The sequence below is a fragment of the Carassius auratus genome, chromosome 27 (genome assembly GCF_003368295.1).
Source record: "Carassius auratus strain Wakin chromosome 27, ASM336829v1, whole genome shotgun sequence".
In the NCBI taxonomy this organism is placed as follows: Eukaryota; Metazoa; Chordata; class Actinopteri; order Cypriniformes; family Cyprinidae; genus Carassius; species Carassius auratus.
Window position 1 is genome coordinate 3,875,358 of NC_039269.1, and position 12,364 is coordinate 3,887,721.

The 12,364-nt window shown below is 35.7% G+C and overlaps 1 protein-coding gene across 1 annotated transcript; it reads left to right on the plus strand.

The window, feature by feature from the left end:
- Nucleotides 1-1,151: 1,151 nt before the first annotated feature.
- LOC113046238 (salivary glue protein Sgs-3-like) lies at nt 1,152-2,723 on the plus strand. Its single transcript, XM_026207181.1, has 3 exons — nt 1,152-1,487; nt 1,653-1,767; nt 1,889-2,723. The coding sequence occupies exons 1-3, from the start codon at nt 1,424-1,426 to the stop codon at nt 2,721-2,723; spliced, it is 1,014 nt and encodes a 337-aa protein (XP_026062966.1). The 5' UTR covers nt 1,152-1,423.
- The last annotated feature ends 9,641 nt before the right edge of the window (nt 2,724-12,364 follow it).

A 12,364-nucleotide genomic window follows, 5' to 3' on the forward strand; every position in this document is an offset into this window, starting at 1 on the left:
GTTAGCAAATACTACGGCTGTTCTTTGGTTTACTAGAACTAGTGCATAGTTAGGTGCAGCATAGCTATCAGTACTTCCTCTCACAGAACAGAGTGTGATGATGTGGTCTGTCATCACACAACTACACCAGAACTTTCTACAAATAGCTCAGAGAACATCATACACCATGTTTCTTGTATGTAATTTTGAAACAGGAAATGCACATGTGGTTGTTCATTTAGGTCTCCATATTTACTTTCAGAATACCAGAACGGACAACTGTACTAAAGTAAAGAGGGTCGTAGTGAACAAACTCATAAATGCTAACATTATAAAACGCTTCTGAATGTCATATAGAGAACAATGGCATCATGAAGCACCTTCACGTGCCTATGTTTAAGTGTAGGTGAGCACTGGGTGGGCGCTGGTTTTGTTTTAAGGTCTTGCTGAGACATGGAAGATCCCAGTAGGCTGTATAAAACGTTTGTGGTTTCACGATCACAGCCCCTTTAAGGCCTCTGTAGTTTCCACGCATGTTTAACAGACCCACATTGTATACCTAATGCTCACAAAGTGCATAAAGATTCAATTTTTCAATCAAAAGTGTTCTTCTGTCAACCTTAGCTGTTGCATATTACATATTTATTGCTGTATGCAAGCATGCATTTGACACGAGTCAGGCCAGCTCTGTTTAGAAGTAGCAGTCAGGTCTAGCTGTGCATATACTGTGCACTTACTAAAAGTACCATAGTATTACTACATTTTTGGAAATACCATGTTTCTTAGGCACATACTGGAAGCACCATGATACCAAAGTACTTTTTGAGCACATTTTTTGTGTGTATTATTCTATAACAAAATAAATAAAAATATGTAAAAAATATCATGTTAGAAGAATATTTTAATTTAGAATCATCACCATGCTATATAAAATTATATATAACCAGCTTTGTACCATCAACAGCACGTTTTAAGGGTTAATCTTATTTGTTTGTTTAATTATAAATGAAAAATATACTAATAATAATAATAATAGATTTATAAATTATACATTATATGAATTATATAGTAATTTTAAAACCTAACCAGGGACAGTGGCTGAAATCGAGCTATTACGTATCTTTATGAACATAAATTCAACTGAACTGTCACTCTGACCAATACTTTAGGCCACAATGAACGGAACTGAGCCATGATGAATACTCATTGTGAATTTATAACCCCTTACTTTCCTCTATGTGGTTAAATGCATCTTTTTCTCTCTCACTTTTGGTCTTCCACTCATCACTCAACACTCATCTTTTCCTGTCCCCGGCTGAGGTGTCTGTGGGTCTAGGTGACGAAGAAAATGATCACATAGCTTTGTGGGCTGAAAGACCTCCTTCAACAAAGACCCTTCAACCCAGCAGAATGTTTCAGAATTAGAAGTGAGCAACAGAGCAAGATGAAGTTCTCTCTATTTGCTGCCGTTCTTTTCTCTATACAGTGGATGAGTGTTGTGAAAGCAGGTGAGATTTGACTTGATCTTAATTCTTGAGCTCTGTGGTTAAATATTTTTTTTTTGACCTCAAAAACTTTCACTAGAATGAAATGTAGAGAACTTGAGATGACAATGTTGCGGATGTGAATGTAATAATTATTTATCTGAAAACAATGATATGCTTTCCAAGTAGATGATGGACGTCCACCAGACTGCTGTACTGCTGTGTCAAGCATCAAAGTAGATCCTAAAAACATTGTGGAATATTCTATACAAGAAGCAGTGCTATGTCCTGTCAGAGCTGTAAGGTAAGTTCAGAATTATTCTTGTCTATAACAATGTGAAGTTTTACACAGAGTAAGTAATAAATTGGCAGATAATTAAATGATTAGAGCTAAAACATCAAGTATCCTTTTTTTCCATGTACAGATTCCAGACCAAGAAAAACAAAACTATTTGTTCAGATCCAGATAGCACATATGCTAAGAAAGCAATGAGGATAGTAAATAGCGGAAAAACAACAACAAAACCTTCCCAAAAACCTACCATGTGCAATATAAAAATCATGAACCCACCTGTAACTACAACAAACAAAACACCGAGAAGAGAGACTGAGACCAACATGAGTACAACTGTACCACCAAAAGTGACGACTATCGAAACATCTGGACCAGAGACCACCACGAGTACAACTGTAACACCAACAGTGACAACTGTCAAAACATCTGGACCAGAGACCAGCACGAGTACAACTGTAACACCAGCAGTGACGACAATCAAAACATCTGGACCAGAGACCACCACGAGTACAACTGTAACACCAACAGTGACAACTATCAAAACATCTGGACCAGAGACCAGCACGAGTACAACTGTAACACCAGCAGTGACAACTATCAAAACATCTGGACCAGAGACCAGCACGAGTACAACTGTAACACCAGCAGTGACGACAATCAAAACATCTGGACCAGAGACCACCACGAGTACAACTGTAACACCAACAGTGACAACTATCAAAACATCTGGACCAGAGACCACCACGAGAACAACTGTACCACCAGCAGTGACGACAATCAAAACATCTGGACCTGAGACAACCACGAGTACAACTTCAACAACAACAACAACAACAACACCAACAACACCAACAACAACAACAAATCAGAGGACAAAACCATCAAAGTTAAAAATAAAAAAACTAAGTAAAAGCAAGAAAAGACTTAGAACATTTCAGAAAAATCTTAAAAAAAAATCTGGATAAAATTGAACAATTTCTATAAATATAAATGATGCCAAATGAATAATCATGATTAATTACATTCAAAAGAAAAGTTTTAATTTATATAATATATGTGTGTGTACTGTGTATACACAGATACAGTATATGGAAAATATTTACATGTATTTACATTTTACATTATCATATAATTTATATTATATATAAATATATTGTGGAATATATACATACATGTGTGTGTATTTACATATACATAATACATATACACAGTACCCATACATATATTATGTAAACAAAAACTTTTAATTTGTATGTGATTAATCATGCATACTGTATACACATACAGTGAGTCTGAATATACTCATGATGATGGGTTGTGAGTTGAGACACTACAGATATTTAGTCCCAAAACAGGACTGACTTTTGGTATTGGTCTTTTGTAGACTTTTTTTGTAAACTGAAAAAGGCTGGTGTGTTTTTACCAAGAGTGTAATTTAAAATTATTTTGTTTTATTATTGTTTGTTAATAAAGTAATTAAATAAATATCTGTTAATCTAAATAAAATGTGTAAATTAATATTTTGATCTGATATGTTTTCATTGTAGTTATCATATATATACCTGGCTGAAAGTATAAAAAAAAAAAAAAAATGATCTAGTGATAGTGATAGTCAATCATGATCTGAAACGGCGGTGAAGGTAAAGAGGCCTTGAACATATCTATATCTTACTATAGTGAGGGCGCAATGTCTCACTATCACCACATGGTGGCAGACAAACCTAGAGAAGTGTTCCTAGCTAACTGCAGCGTTAACAGTTTTACACCAGTAGAGTTTAACTCATTTTGAATGTACAACAGCATAAAGCCTTGAAAACAGCTGAAAACCAACAGACCACACATTTCTCTTTGAATTTCCCTTTTAAAGTTAGGTTACTGCCACAGTTCAGCATAAAGAAGGCAGCCCATTTCAAACTTAAGCTTCAAATCATAATAGTCTAAATAGAGAAAGTCTCAATGTAATTTGCAGCAGGGTGATGATAATCCAGTTTCACCACTTACACTCTGGAAAGTTGGCAAAGAAGGCATACATAAGAAAGCATAGCCTACTTCACCACCCTTTCTCCAGACTGACCCAAACTAAATAATAGAATTAGACCAGCAGAATAATGTTGATTTCAGACACAAGATGCTAGGGTGTCTTATTTTCTTTCTTGATTTTCTCTCTGTCTTTATGGGCACGCTTGTTGGGTCACCAATCATATGGCAGACAGAAATGAGTTTCTTAATAAAGCAGGCGATTGGAATGAACATTGCAGGAAATTACAATCAATACTTGGCTTCAGATGCTCATCAGATATTGAAGCCTTTTTTTTAAGATGAAAAATGCTTTGCACCAGTCTGGTTTAAACAAACTTGAGGATAGTTCTGGTAAGCCAGAGAGTAGCTTTTAGTTAGATCTTGAAACAAGAGGCAAACAAAACAATTGAATTGATATAGAATAGAGATCAGATCTCGCAGGTGGCGAGATTCACAAACATCTGGCTTGGGGTCAGATCATGTTGAGTTTTCCTTTTTCCAGCCCTGTATAAAGCATTCTCCTTCATCTGGGGGACGACAATATGACTGGGGAACCAGCTGCATTTTGTACATAAAAAATAAGTAGTTTTTCTTCAATAACAATAGTGCTGAAGTTGACGATCGATATTGTTTATATCACGGCTGTGAAAAATCTCACATAAATGTGTGAACGTTTATAGCAGTCTCCTTCACATTCATGTGGACATGCACACATTGACACATAGAGCGCTTTTCCTCCTCAGATTTTTTATGGCTTGGCTGAGTCGAGGTCCTAATAAATCTACAGATGGGAAATAAATGCCAGCAGCCCTTTGCCTGAGTTGGCCAGGCGAAAATGAATGGAATAAAACAGGGCTTAATAGCACGGAGCAGGTAATCACCTTCTCTGGCCTGCTCGTCCGTGAAATATGATAATATTGCACACTAATAAGATGGACACAAACTCCCAGTGCCCATCCACAGGCACAGGGAAGGGTCACTATGTTTTGCAAGTCTGTCATAAGGGTGGATTTTTTTTTAAAGGGGTTATTTGGAAAGTGTTTTAATGCCTGACAAAATTTATAAGAAATTATAAGGCCCAAGTGAGGCTGTTAAAACTGGTTCCATTAAATATGTATTAGCACATATCACATTCCAGTCAACTCTACTGAGTATGTGGTATAAAAAAAAATATATATATAAAAATGTCACACAACAAATTTACTTAATACGACCAAATTATATCTCTTTTGCAAAATAATAATCCGATTTTTCCTTTTTTTTTTTTTTTTTTTTTTTTTTTTTTGAGTGCTGCAGTGATTGCATATTTTTATAGGCCAGCCCAGAAATTAGCATCACCCTGCTTCACTCCACAATCCACAAAAACCCAATAGAATTTTTCATTGGCTTTTGGATTATTGCAGAAAACAAGCTCTGTGACCAACAAAAGTTTATGAATCATACTTGTTTTGTTCGTCAGGGTAATCGTCACAAATCAACACAACTTTCATGAATTTTAAAGCCTTAATACGATTGCCAGAATTAAAAAGCTAAACAGATAAATTAACTATGTCACAGTCGCGTGACTTCGACGTTATCGCCATAAGGCTTCTGACAACTCTTCCAGAAAGTTATAATATAGTTTGCAAGAGCATGAGGCTGTAAAAGCAGATTATAAGAGAAAAAGCGAGTATTTGGTTTGTCATGTTGTCTCAAAATAGCATATTGCAGAATAAAAAAGCTTTTTATGCCACTACATGCACAAGTCGATTGAAATGTTATTTAAAGTAGGCCTACTACTTTAGGTGTTGACCGTTTTGCATATAATATATCAGCATATTATCATGCCATGCTGAAGGAGACATAATACAAAGAACATTATGCAAGGGTATTTGTGTGTGTAGGGAAAGAAAACGTAACTTGTGCTGAGCACAAGGTTTTAAGGACTGATGAAGATGCACTCATGGGACAGAGCTTAACTTGAGAGACGGCGGTGAGATTGATTTATCTGACACAGGAAGATTACATTCAGAGATTCACCTGTATTGAACAAGGGCACAGGCAATCAAAGAGCAGCCACACAGCAGCTTGACCAGCCCCAAATATTTAGATCAGTTGTAATTTTACAATACTACATTAAATACAGGGTTGCCAGGTTTTCACAAAAAAACTAAAAAAAACAAACACTCAATGGCTGTGGTTTCCCTGATAAAATTTGCACTCCAGGGGATACATATCATGTTATTGTGGTCGCTTTAATCCACGGACATGAAAAACAACCCACAGCAACAGTGTTATGTAGCCCAGTTCCGCGGGAAACTGCAGACTTGGCAAAATATTTACCTTACATATAGTTTTCTGCTCTAAGACACCAGACAAAAAATGTGAGCGATTGAAAGATTTCATGTTTTTCATCTAGGCTACGGGATCTGTAGGTGACGCGGCTGTCCAAAGAAACACAGCAATCATGATAACATTAACAGGTACTGTAGGCCTACAAGGACAAATATTGAAAAAGGTCAAATAGTCTTTACTGAATGGTCACTAACAGATGTTGATTTGATGCTCTTGTTGGGGTAGATACACCTTTACTCATATTGGAAATGCACACAATTATATCCCTGCAATTTCATATATAAACACATACATATATACAGACAAACAAGTTGATTGCATGAAACAGCACGTTGAAAGACACGATTGCATGTTTCATCCTTTAGAAAAGTCCCTGCATTTCAGAGGGAGAGAGAGAGAAACAAAAAGCCAAGCTGTAGCAGAAAGTAAACAATACAAAAAGAAAAAGTACTAAACAGTGACACAGGGAGCTTGTATAGTATGTAGTCTGCTGTTATAGGAGATATGTATTGAAAAAATAGCCAAAGGGAGGAAACAGCAAGTCAATTTGTTGTGTTTTTAATTTCCTGTTTCAGCGAAGGATTCCCCTGTTTGAACTTGGGGTTTATTTCTTTTATTCTTATCTCCCTCTTCTCTGGCCTGTTTTCATTCATGTTTGATTGTCCTCTTATGTGTTAACCTCTGGGAAGAGCAGTTTGTGTGTTTGCGCGTGTGCCTGTGTGCTGCATATCTTCACTTCCCCTGTTTAATTTGCTGTCCTATAGTCAATAAGAGTGGCATCTTTGGAAGACCGGATTAAGAATGACCCCTAGTAATGGATTCTTCCCTGTCTTAATCAATACGCCTCTCCCCCTTGGTTTGTAAAAGAGTGGTTTCATTCAGAAACACTTGATTTATATTTTGCATATACTGTATCAGTCATATAGTTATTGTAATTTTGCGATAGATAGATGCATTACAGTTACAGTCCTATAGGTCACATTTGCTTTGTATGATGAGTTTTGTTAAGTGTTCTTGGTGAAGTGGCTGATTGCAGAACTATGTTAAGAATTCTTGTGATTGCTGTTCAGAACATGTCTGCATCATTTAATGGCCTACAACATGTATGTATGTGCACAAGTGTTCGTAAGCAGGACATTTGAGAGTGCTATTTTCACCCAGGGAGATGAGGAGAGGGATATTTATTGCCAAAGTGAGCAAGAAACTCTCTACAAATGAGGCTTTCTGGGACTAAGGGCTGTCAATCACTTAGGAGTTGACAGGATCATGTCGGTAGACCACGAGCCAATTATAGTTCACATCTAAGATCAGAATGGACAGGGCTTGAGGCCTTCTTTCTTTTTAAAACAAGGTTCAGTCTGGTTACAGTACCTCACCACTGAGTTTGATAGGAACGGACACTAGCTTGAGATATGAAAGGTTTGTAGCTGCTGTGCTTCCTCTGAGGGTATGAAGAAGGTCATCTAAGCCATCAGCTGACAGAAAATCCACCTCTGTGTTTTCATACGCCACAAGTACCTTTCTCAAATCGATACTCAGACCTTTTCTTGGCCATTGATCTGAAAAGATGTTTTTCAAATCCTGAGATTTAATTTTCGCTGTCTCTTTATATTTTTTCTCCTTCCATGAACTCTTGGACCATCGGATCACTGTTTGGTATGAGTTTGTCAAATTGTTACCATTTTATTTTTTAATATTAAAATTAAATTAATTCCTCTGATGGCAAGGCTGAATTTTCAACAGCGTTCAGTGTCACATGATCCTTCAGAAATCATTATGATATGTTGATTTGGTGATAAAGAAACTTTAATAATCAACACTGAAAGTTTTTAATTTTCACTTTTGATCAATTTATTGCATAAAGTAGAAGTAGTAATTTCTTTTATAAAAATATTAGTGTCCCTTAACTTTTTTAATGCTGATGTGTTGTATTTTGCTTGAGCGATACGTTATAGAAAACATTTCATTGTTGGTGGTGTTTTTAAAATACATCTTAACTATAAAGTGTAGTACTTGTTCAAACTGACAGTGGATTTTAAAATCATCTTTATACGAACCTACTAATAGTCTGTAAACAAGAAAAATAACAGTAAAAAAAAAAAAAAAAAACATTTGATGAAATACTTAGCGTGTATCTCTGCTTTCTCTGTGGCAGACAGGACTCTTCACAGGGTGCAGAAACATACAATCAATAAGTAGTTAAATTGTTGAGCGCCTGCCCCAGATTTCATGGTTCACAGCCACTGAAAGCCACAGCTGATCCAGAAATGATTACTTTAGATACCAACTTCACTCGCTCCACTTGTTCATCACTAGTAACTATTCATGCTGGTCTTCTTAATAGTATTCTCCATCTTCAACCATAGATTCACACAGAGGGATGTGGGTGCCCAAATAATGGCCTTAGATTTTTTTATTCAATAGAAACCTAAATAAAAAAAAAAAGAGCTTAAATATATTTTTGGAACAGTTATGCATGAGAAAGCTACAAAATGCAAACATTTGGCTTTCTATCTGTCACGAAGAGAGCTTAAATTATGACATAATATATATATATATATATATATATATATATATATATATGTGTGTGTGTGTGTGTGTGTGTGTGTGTGTAAGAATACATGTTTATGCAAATAAACTTTTCATATATATATATATATATATATATATATATATATATATATATATATATATATATATATATATATATATATATATATATATATGCAATATATGAAGAGTTTATTTGCAAAAACATGTATTTACGTGTGTGTGTGTATATATATGTTTTTGCAAATAAAGTAATCTGGTCTATAGTAATTTTCTAAAAGCATTAGCAAAAAATATTGTATGCATACATCATTCATGGAATATATATATACATTCATGGAATATATATATATTTTTTTTTTTTTTTTTTTTTTTTTACATTTTAGTTGGACATGTGTCTAACCTTTTGTAACTGCAACTACTTGATTCAGAATGCTGTGAGAACATTGGAAATTAACATTCCCAAAAGGATGTGCGTTTTGAAAGTTCAGAAAGGTCGGAAGCAGCTATTTGATCCTTGTGTTGTGATTGACAAGACTAGGAACAAACTTCTCCCAAACTTCCTTCTTAAACTCTTTGTAAACTTTTTATGATGTACATAATCTCGTATTCAACATAAAAATGTTGTTGCTTCCATCCCCCGCCCAACTCTTTAGACATGGCGGGGTTAAATGAGGTCAGAATCAAAGGCCTGCATGCTGAAAAAGGGGCCCCTCTGTTGGAGCAGATTATGCTGTGAACCTCACTCACTCATGACGGGCCATGTGCTGTGTTTGGAAACACTAGCTGTAATTGTGCCCCGAAGTCACAGCATGAACCCAGGGGGTGTCTTGGGATGATTTTCAGCAGATCTCTCTGCCAAGGTCTGAGGCCAGGTCAGAGCTTAGAGACGGCTGGTTAACCTACTGACCATGACAGGTTCCAAGAGGAACTAAAGAATGTGCTTAAAAAATCTGGAATTTTTAATGAGCGTCAAGATGATTGCTCTTCCATCCGCATGTCAGAATGATGTTGTGCAGTGAGCCAGTGCGTTGAACTGCATGTAATGTTTGTTTACATGACAGCATTTCCAACCACATCATATTTCTTCTTTATTCGCAATCCTAACTCCACCGTGTCTGTTTCCTTTTGTCAGACATGCTGAAGGATCGCAGGATTGGCTCTAGTTACTTGGGTAGCACATGCGGTGCACAGAATGAGCGATGTGTGCATTCATCAGCACAAAAATAGGAGAGATTTGAATGTTGGAATGATGGAGTGACAGACGGAGTGGTAGCGGGAGAGAGACAGATGAAAGGTGCAGATGAGACCCTGTGCCGGCCCCAGATCTGATTAAGGTTCTCTGATGTGTGAGCGATTCACTCTCCCTTTCACCAAGGAAGTGTGTCCTAATGGGCTTCACCCGTCTTGTTCCTTATCGCTGCCAACATTATTGCTACCGTTACAAACCTTTATCTGACTAACACAATTATGCAGCAGTCAGTAGGAGCCCTGCAAGTTTTTGTATGATCTTGAAAATGTGTAATTTTATGATCTAAAATAATTTTGAGAAATTACTTAGTGAGACTGGATATGCTGAGCCATATGGTTAGGGTTGCATCATCCACTGAAACATGATATTCAAACAATCAGTAATATAATTAGAGTGCTTAATAAGCTTAATAATGTTAAGCGACTTTCTATAAACTTAATTAATAGCCATTTTTGTGTATGTGTGTTTAACTTGAAGAAACTATGACAGAAATATATTACTATTATATAGTAGAATGTTTTTCTCAAAGTAATAACAATAATTATCATATAGTTCGAATCAGTATATTTTTTAGGAATATTGCAATTTTTTATCAATGTTTTAATTTAAACCTTCAACCGATTTTGTGCAGTATTTTGCCCAAAAATATAAGAAAATTTCATTTGATTACATTTTAAAAGATTAGTTAAACTGTTGACGTCATGCGCCAATTTTTATACTATTTTAATAATATTTTTGTATTTAATAATGAAATAGAATCCATAAGAAAAAATATATATATATCTTGAAAAAATAAAACAAATTCCATATATTGCTCTATTATTATTAATTTTTTTTTCTTATAATTAAAGGTAAAATTCACCCAAAATTTTAAACTGTATTTATTCACCTCCTAGAGCCATGTGGAGTTCTTTTTTGATGGATAGATGCACTTTTGGGCTTCAAAATCCCCACCACCATTCACTGCCATTATAATGCTTGGTATAAATTACCCTAGTCATTACATTTAGGCGTCACTCCATCATCCAAAGGTGAAGATGATAAGTTTGTTTTTGCCTAGTCTAGACTCTGTTAAGTGAAAGCATCTCCGTAATGGTGTTAAAGGTGTCTGAGCGTTGATGGATCGTAATGCATTCACTCATTTGCTGTGGTGAAGTTCCTTTGACGTCGTCTAGCTGCGGGGCTGCCTGTCGATCGCGCCTCCGGGGAGTTTTGTAACTACGTTTCCCCCAGTTATCCATCATGGTGTTAGAAGAGAGTGTTGGTAGCCATTAGCTTTAGCATCTTTATCTCTCTCTGTCTAGCACTCTAGCTGTAATGTGCGGGCCTAATTTGTTTAGCTTGCGCAGAGTGTCCATTAGGGATGGGGCTTGTGTGCCTGGGTGTCTAAGTCTGTGGAAATGGTGACAAATCACACATGGATTTCCTCTCAGTGTAACTGCTGGCAGTGTACAGAATGAATAAGATATTTTGGGTGTGGAGAGGATAGTTTATCCCTAAGAAATTAACATTTTCTCATCATCTATGTATTTTCTCATCAAATATGTATTATTTTTCTTCATGGAATGCAACTGGGCTTGTTCAGCACACTGGTAACTAAAAAAGAAAACAGTTGGCTTTTTCTCCAGTTTTGACATCAAAACAGTTGGAGTTTTTGCAACCATGTTGTTAGGTTAAAAAAACGGTGCATATTAAAGTATGATTCTGAGTACTTAATCAGGTTCAATGGTATCCTTTGAATTTATTTAAGATATTATAGCTTTAAAGTATTAGGGATATATGGTGTCCATAGCAATTGCAATAACAGTTTGTTTATTATAAGCGCTTGCTTATGTAGTCTGCCACTGTAAATTCGGTAGCACTTTATTTTACAGTCCTGTTCCTCATGTACATACTATGTACTTATTATAGTAATTATAATAACTATGTAATAACTAGGTACTAACCCTGAACCTACCCCTAAACCTACCCCTACCCCATGAAGTTACCTTGTATTACCATATCTTTCTAAGATAAATACACTGTAAGTACACTATAAGTACATGTAAGTACACTTACTGTAAAATAAAGTGCAACCGTAAATTATATTTAAAGTTATTTAAAGTTGGGTGGATTCTAATTGGCAGTCAGTGTTTTTTGTCATTCATCAGCTGAAAAAAAAAAAAAAAAATCTGAAAGTAATGCCAATGATATTTTTCTTCTGTCATTATAGATGTGGTAATGTTTTAAAGAATTGAAACAATTATTGTTAGAGTTATGCTTCTTGTTATGAACAATCATGAACAGATTCAGTTCCTTTTTTTAAGAAATAAAAAATATGTCAGTTTGGTAAATTTATATGGATGGCATTTGTAGTAGAATCTATGCGAATCCACAGAGACCTGGCAGGTTGAGTTTTGAAAGTGTTCTTACCTCTTCTGAAAGTTCCTTCAGAATTCCCCCCAGAGCTGT

Coding starts and splice junctions, on each gene's coding strand:
- LOC113046238 (XM_026207181.1), top strand. CDS start 1,424: ATGAAGTTCTCTCTATTTGCTGCCGTTCTTTTCTCTATACAGTGGATG. Junction 1,488..1,652: donor GATGAGTGTTGTGAAAGCAG/GTGAGATTTGAC, acceptor CTTTCCAAGTAG/ATGATGGACGTCCACCAGAC. Junction 1,768..1,888: donor TGTCCTGTCAGAGCTGTAAG/GTAAGTTCAGAA, acceptor TTCCATGTACAG/ATTCCAGACCAAGAAAAACA.